Here is a 13,356-nt window from a genome sequence, read left to right as displayed (position 1 = left end):
AAAGACTCTACATGTGGCAGATACCCACTTAATACGACTAATTTAGACTGCTGAAGCCTCATGTAAGCTTCAAACTTTTCACAAAATGACTGTGTGGACACACATGGATTTTGGCCCCTATCATTTACATTGAAAGTGCATTTGAAGGGGATCTTTTAATGGCCAGTATGAACAGCGAAGAAAACCTCTTTCAGTGTTCATATGGACACCTGACTATTGTTTTAAGACACACTTAAAAACTGTGAACCTATCCTTATGGATTAAACATATCACAAAATGTTATATTCTGACATTTGATTATTTCCTAGAAGAATAACAATTTTACAATAATATATTGTAAAAAGTAACTACATTAAGTCAGTAAAAATAATAACACAACTTTAAACCCTACACAAAACATTTACAAAGTAAAATTTGAAGAAAACTGTTGCTGAGAATAGGTGTACTGGCCTGTCAGACAGCAACTGTAATTGTTGAGGGTTAATATGTAGATGTAGATATTTACTAAATTGGGGTGTGTTGTTTTTTTATTAAATAAAATAATTGTCAGTCTGGTGGCTAAACATATTTTTTGTCACTAATGCGTGTTTTAATTCATCAGTAAGAGTCACTGAAATGCTTTTCCTCCTCTTGTTTCAGCATTTGTAATTTGCCTGCATGAGCACATTGAGGGAAAGTTTATTTACACAGCAGATATTTTGACTAGTCAATCGCGGGTGTAACAAAGTATAATCAACTGTTAACAGAGCAATCATTAATGTCAATACTTACTTGTGCTTTTCCTACAAAAATGTTTCAATGTCTGCTCTTAAAAAGGTCAATCAATTTGATTCAAGAACCACAAAGAAAGAAGAGTGCTGTGACACTATACAGTTCACCAAAATGCAGGTTATGAACATTTATTGAGGATGGAAAACATGCTTTTCTTTTATTCAACTTGGTTCCCCCTTTATTACCAGTTTTACTGGGGGTTGGGGCTTGCAGGGACAGTTTGGGAACCACTGATGTAGACCAACTTTTATCAAACAACCATTGTTTTCCCCAAGTAGCTAACTAAACATTTCTTTGCTGCTTCACAGTGCTTTGCAACTTTTTAAAAAAAAATCAGACTCAACAGTGCTCGATCCCATTAAAGCTTAATGAATCATAGAGAAACCTTAAACCAGTATCATGCATTTGAATAACAGAAATCAAGAACTTGAGAGTGGGTTTTAAGAATTTATTTTATTGAATATTACAATAAACCTGTACATTTTAAATAAAGTGTAATCGACAGGCTAGTGCCAAATCTTAAAAATAAATTGAGTTTTTTAATTGAACTTAGTAAAAGAGGTATCAGGTGCTATGTGCAGGGCTCCCATACTGTATCCGTGCTGGAAGAACCAACAGACTTACAGTGACCTGCACAGTCACTTAAATGTGCAAATAATGCATGTAATTCATTTGTTCACTGGATGTTACACAGTTATTTCTCTTGGTACACTAAAGTTTATTGTGTGTTTGTTGTGCTGATGTAAGTTCAAGGATAGTAAAGCAAGAGAGAGGAAAAGGTACAGAGAGGGTTTGTGAGGTGGTTTGGTCGGACGGTGTTGCATATACTGCAGGGCTCTGGATGCTTGATAAGGACAACAGGTTGTTACTGAATTTCTGCACTTCAGAAGTGTGGATGACATCATAGGCTTCGGGTGTCACTGCGGCTGGAGAAACTTTATGGAAAAGTTGCTGCTGGCCAGCTGAAAGTCAACACACAAGCTCTTAAAATAAAATTGATAACAATAATTAAAAATTGATAACAATAACCATAACAAACAATGATTTTACCTGTTACTAATGGTAATGAATTTCCAGGAGAGCCGATGAACTCAGTGTTACTTGTTAATTGGGGAGAAGCCACAATGAAGCCCTGGGAATAGAGAAACAGAGTCCATAATTCAATATACAGTACTAGTGTCCACTTTATATTACATAACAAGCTAATTATGACAGTTTTCATCTGTTATTCAAGTCATTTCTTATAAGCTAATGCCATAAATAATGTTATTACTTGGCTATTGAAGACAAGAGGCTGTGGAGATTCTTCTTTCAGCTTAGGTGGTGTTGCATTTGTCTGAAGGGGTGCAGGGTCCGGCTTACAATCTATTTGGTCAATGCCTGTAAGAAAATACAAAAAGACCAAATAAGGCACTTCAACAGGTTGTAAGGTAACTGACACCATCTACACCGACATGTTCTCTAATATGCTGTGACTTACTCAACTCTCCAACATCATCTTCAACTTTCACGTGAACTTGTGAAGTCTGTTTCTGCCATGGCTCGAGCTCCTCCTCTTCACATTCAAGTAAAAGTTCAGACATTTTAGACCTGTAACAGAAAACGACAGCCTCTGACACACCAAGTTTACATAATATACAAAAACCAAATACACATTTTTACTCTCACATCTTTGTATTCTTTAACTTGTTTTCATAGACATTCTCCTAACCATGTATAAGTGTAGACAAGTTGAGGTGGATAAATGTCCAATTTAAACAGTGCAACTTAGAAATGTATCCACTTCTCTCTATTATCTAGGTATATACGTAAAGTTTTGACTTTTATGCTGCCCCACTTTTCCTCTCTATGATGAAATTAGAGAAAAAATTAATTCAAGACAGGAGGAAATACAGGATGCAGAAATAAATTCAGTGTGCCAAAATGGTGGATTAAAAACTAAATATATATGAATTCAGGCCAATAAACATCTAGAAGTAGTCGTCTGGTAGCAAAAGCAACAGTTTGTTCTAGTCACAATATTCAAAGAAAGTACACATTTAAATTTCATTTTTTTAAGATCCACTTTACTGAAACCGAATACATACCTTTGAGGAATTACAGGCACGTAGACGTCTTCATCACAGCTGTCATCTGCTCTTGGAGCACTCAGCTTAGCTGTTGCTACAACATTGTCCACATCCCTATGCAAGTCAGATCTATTAGATAAAAACAATCTTATACTAGAATCAAATCAGCAAAAAAAGCAAAAGTTGTGATATTATCTGTCCTGTACAGCAGTAGTAGTATGAACTTACTCTCTGTTCTTCACACTGTTGAATTCGTCGTTATCAAGGGTGACCTCCATCTCCTCAAAGCTGCAAATTTAATTGAATTAAATATTGTTAGAGTGTCTTTGGAACATTGATACATTACTGACAGACATACAAGTCCACAAAATGTGCAAAAAGATCAATACTAACCTGTCCTGGAGACAGTCCACCTCTGATGTCATAGGTGTAGAATCAAACTGATGTTCATCATCATCATCCTGCTGACACTGTTTATCTCTGAAGACATGATTAAAATCCTTGTTTACCAACAAATAAACATATTACAACTCATTTTTATAACATTTCAAAAGTTATTAGAGCATTTTGCAGTAACAGGTGTGTAATTGTTTGTGTGGCACGCAGGTGGTGAGCACAACACAAACACCTATAAAATACAATGCCATCAAATGCAAAAGCCATTAATAAACAGCATTCAATGCAATACAATAGTATCTGGGCCTCTGTATTGTATTGTATGGAATCAAATGCTATTTTGTATCCATCCATCCTGAAATTGATGTTGTTGTTATCTAAAACAATACTGATGCCAAAAGTCTCACTGCATGTCAGTAGTTCTCTACCTGAGATGTTCATTTTTTTATGTATTTATATTTTTTATATCAATATATTGGTTTTTGTAGACTGTAAAGAAGGGTACAAGTAGTGCAAAGGTGTGTAAGAGTGCAAAGGGTGTACAACGATGGGCAACCACGCACTGCCATCTGAAATATTTGGTAGCAAATGTCATCATAATCAAAACTCAGTTGACAAAACTCAACAAATTACCATTATTATTACCACTACAGTTCTAGTAGCATGATGTACTGAAGTTCTGCATGTGGTTTGTCCAAGTGGTGTTGCCATACCCCAGCAGAAGCTGTTGCTCGACTGCTGTGGGTCTGTGGCGCGTGCACGTCTCAGATCAGGCAGCAACACTCCCCCCTGTAGCTCTGGCAAACCAATCATTGCTGACTGATGTGAACACATGACTACTGGTGCACCAGCGCAGGAATATCACGTTTTCCCCCCCCAACTTTATTATATTTATTACACTCATGGAGGATACATGTTCCAGACAGTTTTTTATTATAAAAATTGCTGTAAATATACTTCACAGTATAAAAATATAAAAATAAATTAATTTGGCATGTTCCCTCACCTTGACAATGACGATAGCGTTCCACTCCCTCTCCTCTTCGACTTGGCCTTAATTTCCTTCAGTGGATCTTCTAAGTAAAAACAAGAAAACAGTTAAAAGTTATATACTGAGCTTTTGATTCCTGACTCGGACTGATTAATAATGGAAATTTTCATCCTGTGGTCTTATTGGCTAAATCAGTAACCAATTTCAGGTGTTTACTGTAGTAAAGAGACAAATACAGTTTGAGAGGAAAAAGCTGACATAAAAAATAAGGAAAAAACACTGCAAAATGGTAAAATCACATATTGGCTAAGCTGAATAGCCATGTTCATTACAAAATAGTGTAATAAAAAATACAGGCTACGATAATCTGACAATGTTCAACAGTTGGGTGATTGTGTCAAAGCAGTTACATATGCCAAAAGAAGTGCTGTAAGGAGTTTGAAATATGTTTGTTTGCATTTACCAGGCAAGATGGGTCTAAAAGGATGCTATTGAGTTGAATTCTGGGAAGTGTAGGATCCAGTGTTTTAGGAGCTTGAGCTGTACTAGGGCCTTAAAGTCAAAAAATCTCAGCTGCTGCTGCATCAATCTTTATATTTGGAAGTGCTTCACCATAACTGTGGTTCACTTTTTTAATGGCTGTTGTTTCTAAATTGTATAAATCTCATTTTCCCTCATTTCTCTGAGTGCATGTTCTTTTCTTTTTATCCTTTATCGTCATGTCCATATGTATGCTATGAACTTAATCATTACCAAGTACCTTTCTGATATTAAACAGGCACAGTGATTAAGCTACGGTGTTTTTGCCAATGATAATTTACAGGTAAATGTGTGATGAGTTGAGCATTATTGAGTGTCTTCACTGGCATAAAGGCCATTTGTAAGCAGGACCATGAATACAAACTGCTTTATAAATCCACACAAAAGGAATCTGCCTCTGTGTGTTCACAGAGTTTTAGTTAAACCTACACAGTTTATGTATCTGGTCCCTGAAAACAAAATGGGACAAAAAGTTGAAGTCTGACACCTTTGTGAATCCAGGAAAATCACAGCAACCATCACCTGAAATCTGATGAGGCAGAGTGCCTTCCAGCTGTTGACTGACCTCCAAGATCTTGTCCCATTCTGTCCTGTTCGTTTCTGGGTTGAGGTATGCTTTCTGAATTTCAAAAAAGGTTTTGTGCCCCATGAAATTCAGGTGCAGATGTTTGGCCCATGTCTTAAACTGTGTAAAACTGCCTCCAGAAAAAGGAATGGAAAGAGCTGTAAGAAGATGGATTTCAGGAAACGCATCCCAAAGGAGAGGAGATGACATCCATGTGCCCCTGTGTCCACCAAGGCAGCTCCACGCCACCTTTGTCTGTGCACCACAGTGAGACATGTTTTTTTTGGTTATTGGCTTTCCACAAGTCTGACACTTTTTGAACAACTCCATCAAACAGCTGTTGTTCACAATAGTCCTTGACCCACTCAAGTCTTTCTCTGTGTTCTCATCTGATTTAGATGCTGTTGTAGAGCTTAATTCAGTCTCTTGGTGGGAGCTCTCATTCAGACAATCCTTAGATGCCGCCGCACTGCATGAACTTTCCCTGAGTTCAGCTGGAGGAGGGGATGGGGATGAGGTGCTCGGAGCTCCTGAGGCAATCTGGGATAGGAGAGACAGATATAAAATGGGTTAGAAGTAGCTGTGCATGCAACATACTTAGTGTTGACTTCATGTTAATCTTATTTACACAGACAAAAAATATCAATATCACATGTTATACTTACAAGAACTGGTACGGAGGGCAAAGGTGACGCTGTATCCACATCAGTATCTTGAACACCCGAGAAAGAAGCTTGTGAAGATGTACTTGGACCCTTGAATAAAAACAGATATTGTAAGGCCAGTGGTGCAATGTTCTCATAACACAGATTAATCACATGCTAACCCATGATATCAAAACATGAAATATTAGGAATATAGCTTTACTGCCTCATACTTACTGAAGTTAACACAGAGGTCCTGTTTGACTCTGTGTCCACACTGGAACCTGAAAACACTGAGGTGGATGCCTCTGCAGCTGTACTGGGAGTGTTCACCTAATAAAAAAAAAAATTAGAAATGATATAAGCAGTGGAAGTTAATTATGATACCATTTTCCACCTGACAGTTTCCACTCAGTTTTCGTTTGGAACATGAATGGGCACATGTTTCTTATGCCAACTTGAATCAACAGTTCAGTGCGTCAAGTAAACAAAATACTTTTCCCAGCCTCGGTTCATGTATCCAAGTCACAGAGTTAAGTGTTTGCTTTTCCACTAAAACCAGTACCCAGTGAGCTCTGGATAACCCAGGTCATTTAACAACATTTTCTTGAATCACAAGTACTTCAAGAATCCCTACAGTCATCCATATTGCTGCGCAATAAAAAAGATTTTAGACATGTCTGAAGTCATGCCACTGTTTCCTAACCAAAACAAAGATGATATATGTCCATGGCATGCTAAACTTGCAAAACTTAAAACGTTTTATAATCATTTATATTTGATTGACCCTCAGATCAGCAGTAAATGTTGTCAAATTGCCTTAGCACTGTGTTTATCTCATTATTAGACTCAATTGGCTTCTCAGTTGGAGTGTAAATAAACAACTCACTGTTTTAGCCACAACCTCGACCTTGTTGATTGATTCAGGTATTTTAGCCAACTATAGACCTATATCTAACCTTGCCTTTCTCGCTAAGATCCTTGAGAAAGTAGTCGCCAATCAGTTGTGTGACTTTCTACACAACAATTGTTTATTTGAGGATTTTCAGTCATTATTTAGGGCGCATCACAGCACATAGCATCATAGGACTGTTGACCACACTGCATGCACTTTAGAGACGGTCCCTAACTTTCCCTCATTGCCCCTCATTTTCCTTGTATACTGTCGACTCCGCAAGGTTTCCAAAGCAGTGCACATCAACGACGGGTCGTGAGGTAAAAAAAAAACCTGTACAGCATCGGTCAAGCTTTATTCTGTAATGCACAGCAGATCTAGTGGGGATTGGTGATCTCATTCAAAAGTTATTGAGGATTAACGCGGCCTAATGTCTTAATATCCAATATCAAACTCTCTACACCAGGTCGGCTGTCTCACCTGTAACATTACGCGTTTAGTTTTGGGGGGCGACTCTTTGTCAGTTTGCATCGCTCCGCATCTTTTCAGTGGAAACCGATAATAACTCACTCCACTGCGACGTTTTCTCTTGTGGTCCTTGAACGCCGGTACGATGCACCATTATTAGCTAAAGTCCGTGTAAAGCAATGATAAGTAGTTTCTGTGGACTACCTACTATAACTATAACAGAAGCACACAAGGCAACTTACACTCACTGATGGGCTCGTACCGCCGACGATGGTACCAGATGTCGGCGGGACGGGAGGATGGACGCCGGGGAGGAAGATAGTCGGTTCGGCTCCGTTCACCAGTAACAGCGGATTATCCGTGAATCCCATCTGTCTCTTGTGAAAGTTTGTAAAACAACCCGGTGTGAAATGGTCACTGCAGAGGCGGGTGTTGCTGGTCATCCTCAGCTCTCCATCAATGCGGCTCTTCACAAAATCAATCCATCTCTTCTTCAACTCGTCATTCTTCGGAAATTTAAATAAGGAGACCGAGTTCTTCTTCTGGCATCCAGGGAGGATGCATTTGCGGGCCGCGGGCATAGCTAGCTAGCAAACTGTGGGCTGTAGTGAGTGTAGAGACTCGCGATTGAGCTTAGTGTTCCCAACTTCCTGAAATAGAAATACGGAACACCGGCGGGGGGTTGGGGGAGGTCCCTGACATCCATGGGTAGGTCTAGAGGAGGTCTGGAGAGGGGAGGGGGGTTGTAGCTATCATGAGGGTAACCTCGAGTCTGACACATGGATGTATAAAGAGAACTAGATACAGTGTTTGATTTTGAAACAGTAGCCTCGTGTTGTTGTTATTTAGCCTTTCTCATGCTATTGCATAGTTAAATCAATTCATTTTATTTTATGAAAAAAAGCCCCCTCTAAATTTTTAACAGCCCCCTCCTGGACCACCCCACACACCTTTGTGAGGTTTATAGCCTTGATATGACAGAGTCTTCAGTAGCTCATTCAGTTTTGAATGCTGCTGAGGTCTGGTGTTTATGAGCAATGACGCACTGCTTTCAGGCCTGCAGGTATCTCCAGCAGTCCTGACCTTTTGTGTCAGCAAGGGTTGGGAGTTTGAAATAAAGATAAATGTTTGGGTTGTGCCACAACCCTGGTTTTAAGAATGAGAGTGAGAGTTTGTACAATCAGGCCTCGCTGACACCCGTTCAGGAGCTAAATTCCAGGTACAAGAGGAAGTTGTACAGTCTGTGATAGTATATATACTGCTGGGCAGGCTAAGTGACATAGGCTCAAGGGGTGATATACTGCAAAATACAGTGAGATTTACCTGGCGGTGATAGGCTTAATCAGCATGGTGTGAACTCATTTGCTAAGGGCTTGAATGTGACAGATGTTCATTTGTATCTAAAAGTCCTGCACCACAGCTTTAAGATCCCCAAAACTAACATGATCTTTGCAGTCTATGTAATTTCCAACATGTGAGTCATACGATTCATACTTGTATGTTAGTAGCTGGAAAATACTGGGTCACACTTGATTGCGGTCTAAAACTGTAGGTATGTAAGTCAAAGTCTTTGTTGGTTTTCAGTGTGTTCGCTGCAATGCCTTTACACTGGAGTTACAAGTCTGAGGAAAGTGTTGACATTATTGTGACCCTTAAAATGTCGGTTTTCTTTAATTGATTTTACCTGTGAAGAGTTCAAGCTACTGTAACTACAGGGTCTTCAAGCCTGTTTGTGATAGTTGAGTAATTACGGGTGTGAGGGCTGGAAAATAATTGACAGTTTGTTCTTCAGTCTACGATAGCAGAGTAAAAATAACAATGATTAGCAGTTGTACTTGTAAACCATCTTAGTACTAAATAGAGCAGACACTGACAGCTTACCTCTATTCGGCTTCGCTTCTCCCGGGGCTCTCCCTCACCATGGCCGATGTCACTTCCAAAGAGAGCGGGCACAGCAGATGTCATCAGCAATTTCTTTATGGCTCCTCGTATCATCTCTGACTGCATGTCCCTGTTGTAGTCATCTGCTGCAAAATGCAAAGAGCATACCTGAAGATTTCCCAGCACTGATGTTGGTGTGTTCTCGTCATATTTGGGGGTTTTTATCGCATGGAGTCATTCTTTGCACTGTTTAACATCTGTTGGTAATTGGTGGTAGCTTATGCTTGCTCCCTCCTCGCTCTTCTTTCTGTAGTTGTCGCATCCAGGCCACATACAACAAGAGGGCATTTTTGTTGTCAACAAAACTAGTTCAATTCAATTTATGTATTTTTTCATTTTTCTGATTGAAGAATTAAGTATTTTAGATGCCTTTCTCACTTTTTGTACACAAAGTTGCATTTGAAACGCCCAACTCCACAAGCTGGGCAGGTTTTGGAAGGATAGGGAGGTTGGGCATCAGAAGCTCACCTGCAATGATCCTGGTATATGTGGGCACTGCCGGCATGCCTCCGCAAGCAGGAAAACTCAGCTTTCTCAATCAATATAGCAGGCACTGAGGAATTTATTTCTTCAACTGACTACATTTACCATCAAAACTGATTGAGAGTGTGTGTCATGTAGTAAAGTGGGTGTGTCATGTAGGTCTGCAAGACCAGCAGATAGACCCTTCTCACATAAAATGTGGCAAGAATTCCTGTTACCATAACTGTTAGTGTAGAGACACTGTCACTGGCAATAGTCACTTTAAAAATTTTTTTTTTTTTTTTACAGAGTTTGTCTATAAACACAATTTCCCCAGTCTGATAATGATCGTTTTTATTTTAGGGTTACCATCTCTTTTCAGTAGGTAGCTAGTTTACTTACCTCCCCAACTACAACAGTAATGTTCATTCACAACCTCATCCATATATATATTCTAAGTTGCTGAATCATTTGTACCTACAATGAGAATGACAATACCAGCATCCTGAGTCTTCTGTCTATTGTTTTCACCAGATAATGACAAAATAATTCCTCCTGTGTTGACAAAGGTTACACACATGCGATTAAATTGGAGGGGCTTTAAGGCAGTGGCTCTTAATCAACATGTGCTGCAAACCATCTATGGCACATATCTGCAGCTCTTTGGGGAAATGCAAGAGCCAGTCTTGAACAAGTCAGCTGTAGGAAGAACAAATGAACAAGATGTTTCATAATAACCTTACATTATTTGTCACGTTTTGCCAGATACATGCCCAAGCCTCTCCTGTAGATACACATGTACCTTTACTTCTCCTTTAGTTGTTACTGACACCTGGCCTACTGCAATAGAGAGTGTCCGTGTAACTAAAGCTATAACAACCCTTTATTCACACAAATGTTCAGCAGTATCAGGGAAATTAATATAAAAGTACAGCACAGTGACACATATACCACTTATTAATTTGCAACAGAGAAAATCCCACCAATAAATGTAATAGAAACAGCAGGTAGACACTCACCCTGGCTTCTCTTGGAAGGTTTCACTTTGGCTTGTACAGTGGCAGGATGCAGACCCACCGGGCACGTCTGACACGCAGTTTCTTTCACTGCAGGGTCGCTCTCAGTCTGACATGCAACCTCCCTAAAAACGCGGCTCTGGAAACGAGAGTATGTCGTTATAAGACAGATATCTGTTTATAGAGACTATTATTTAGGAAATGGGCTCAGTAATGTGGTAACGTTATAATAATTTTATAATAGCTAACGTCAAATCAGTGTTCGCTTGCATAACGTTAACTGGAGGGTAAAATAATGACAACGTTAATATTATAGGATGAACAGAATAATGATCAAATTACTTACTGTCGTCGGCAGGGACCGCTGTAAATTATCACAGAATGTGCGTTTTTCGGCACACAATTTTTGGATAGTTGGCAGGACAATAACGTTAGCGTTACAGCGTTCAACTTAGGTCCAGGTCGCACACTCACCGGGGTAGGAAAGGGTAGAAAGTTTGCAGGGTTGGGAACCGCAGAAGGAGTGAGGCGAAGGTGGCAGGTTGACACAAATCCCAACTCGACCTCCATGTAGTTGGAATAGCACTCTCGTGAAAAATGCAGATTGCAGATGTACATAGCAGCGGTGTTGCTGTCGAGGGACCGTCCTGCCATCTGCAACCACCGCCGAGCCATATGACGGTCTGAAGGGAAAGAATGAAGTCCGGTGGTGCTTTTACAGCCGTCAAAAGCACAAGTCCGAACCATTGCGCCGAAACTGAAAAACACCAAGTAAGTAGGAATATGCTTCTTGGCAGAAAGTGCAATAAAGGCGCAAGGTTATTGAGGATATCAAAACATAGCGTAAACTCCTGTGAATGATGTGATGATCTATCGTCTTTCCCCGTTTAGATGAAACCACGCCCACTTCCGTATGACGAAAGCCTCGACGGCCGCGTTACTATGGAAACCACGCTCCAAAACAACGCTATTCTCCCTCAAATCTGTGTGTACAAATGCATAGTATTACATTTATTACAGGTAACAACGTACAAAAACAAACTTCTAAGTTACTGCCATCACATCAGGATACAATAAAGGAGAAAAACTTTATCATAAATACAAGTCTTTAATGCAAATCTTTCTTCATGCTACTCTGTCCAGCTTGTTTTCAGTCAGTCAGGTTGCAGAATAGTGCAGGAACAAACTCCCCAAAAGGGCCTTAGTTGACCTTGACATGACCTTGTTTTTCATAACTTTGACATGTTCCCATCATGAAATAGATGGTCATAATTTTTCTTTTTACTGCAAAAGTCATTGAATACATCAATGAAGTGTTTCACCACATATCCACCAAAAAAGTTCTTGGTTATGGTCTTTTTTTAGGGGTCCAAGCAGCAAAGCAGGTTGAGTCCTATTGTTTTTGTTATCATTCTTCTTATTACTATTCTAATTATTATTTTTCTCCGCTAAAATTGTTTGTGCAGCAAAAACTGTAAGACCCAGAAACAGCAGCTGCACTGTTTTAATGTTTACTGTATATATTTTTCTGCATGCTTTATGGTATGACACTTTCAGCCTGCCAGCAAGTATGTCTTCTTTGTGGGGAGAAAGGTTTCAGAAGACATCCTTTTTTAGTTGAACATTTAAAATTGTTTTGAGACCATCCAAAGTTGGATTTTTCACAAATGGGTTGCTCTTATTTCAAGTGGCTTGTCACATATTGCATATAATGCAACTGGTCCATGTCTCTGTTTCTTCCTCAGCGCTTGCCATAATTTAACTGTATCTATAAGAAAAAAATTGTGTCATGAGATGCAGTTACCATCTGTCCGATCTGCCCAGCACAGCCCTGGGGGATCATGGCATAAACCTCACAATGTTTGATAGAAGTCTGCATTTCTAAAATGTTGAGGTTTTGGTAGACCTTTACTTGTGCAGCAGAATCAGAATCCTGTTCTGATAAAATATAGCAAAATAGTGATGGTGATCTGAGAAAAAAAAAAACTAGTCAATGACTATAACAGTAACTTGGAATGACTTGAAAATAGATTTCATAACAACCTGGCATGATGCATTGGGATTTTTTGACAACACATCCATAAACAGTGATCATAGACTTGGTGGACTTAGACAAGTTAACTATCAATATATTGCATGTATCATATTAAAATGTTAATCAATGAAAGACTGAAGATCTTTAGTGGGGTCACACCCTTAAAGGAAACAGCAGATGTGGTAGAAATAGTCATTTATTCATAAAAAGGTACAAGATGGGTGCATAGTGTATATAAACAGTTTAAACACCCCAGCTAGTCTCTATCAAAAACAATGACTTTAACAACATTGGAAAACCTGTACTTCATGAGTGGTAAGACTGACACATACTGAATTATGTTCCTTCAGTTGCTGCCATGCCAATAAGTTAACATTACTAAAAGCCTTTTAACTGACTGCATTCCAGTTAGGAAATAGCATGCTAGCTGCTAATTCTTGATAAACAATAAATTCATCTAATTCAGTGACCATATCGCTGTTTTCCAAACTACTGTAGCTTGAAAATGAGGAGTAAATTGAAGTTGAATAGAACTTTATACACAGCAGATATTTAGATTTGTC

At 39.2% G+C, this 13,356-nt stretch overlaps 1 protein-coding gene across 5 annotated transcripts; it reads right to left on the bottom strand.

Moving 5' to 3' along the window:
* Nucleotides 1-1,205: 1,205 nt before the first annotated feature.
* Nucleotides 1,206-11,617, bottom strand: LOC137183133 (uncharacterized). Of its 5 annotated transcripts, none has more exons than XM_067589948.1 (14): nt 11,233-11,617; nt 10,762-10,897; nt 9,221-9,366; nt 6,214-6,309; nt 5,998-6,087; nt 5,290-5,872; nt 4,243-4,312; nt 3,234-3,320; nt 3,069-3,128; nt 2,859-2,969; nt 2,252-2,361; nt 2,045-2,151; nt 1,822-1,903; nt 1,206-1,733 (listed from the first exon to the last, which is right to left on the bottom strand). In XM_067589948.1, exons 1-14 carry the CDS (start codon nt 11,503-11,505, stop codon nt 1,483-1,485), a joined length of 2,202 nt encoding a protein of 733 aa, XP_067446049.1. In that variant the 5' UTR covers nt 11,506-11,617; the 3' UTR covers nt 1,206-1,482. The 5 variants fall into 5 exon arrangements, with proteins under 5 accessions (XP_067446049.1, XP_067446076.1, XP_067446066.1 ...); XM_067589975.1 differs by having other exon boundaries at nt 2,859-2,954; XM_067589965.1 differs by having other exon boundaries at nt 4,243-4,309.
* Nucleotides 11,618-13,356: the final 1,739 nt, after the last annotated feature.

The sequence above is a fragment of the Thunnus thynnus genome, chromosome 1 (assembly GCF_963924715.1).
Source record: "Thunnus thynnus chromosome 1, fThuThy2.1, whole genome shotgun sequence".
In the NCBI taxonomy this organism is placed as follows: domain Eukaryota; kingdom Metazoa; phylum Chordata; class Actinopteri; order Scombriformes; family Scombridae; genus Thunnus; species Thunnus thynnus.
This window is presented reverse-complemented; position numbering and strand designations above follow the sequence as displayed.

Bases quoted from the DNA above. Each gene is read 5' to 3' on its own strand.
- LOC137183133 (XM_067589948.1), bottom strand. From the start codon at position 11,505: ATGGTTCGGACTTGTGCTTTTGACGGCTGTAAAAGCACCACCGGACTT. The intron at 6,310-9,220 runs GTAAGCTGTCAG...TTTTTTTATTAG, and splicing joins AGAAGCGAAGCCGAATAGAG to GTGAACACTCCCAGTACAGC. The intron at 1,734-1,821 runs GTAAAATCATTG...GTTGACTTTCAG, and splicing joins TTCATTACCATTAGTAACAG to CTGGCCAGCAGCAACTTTTC.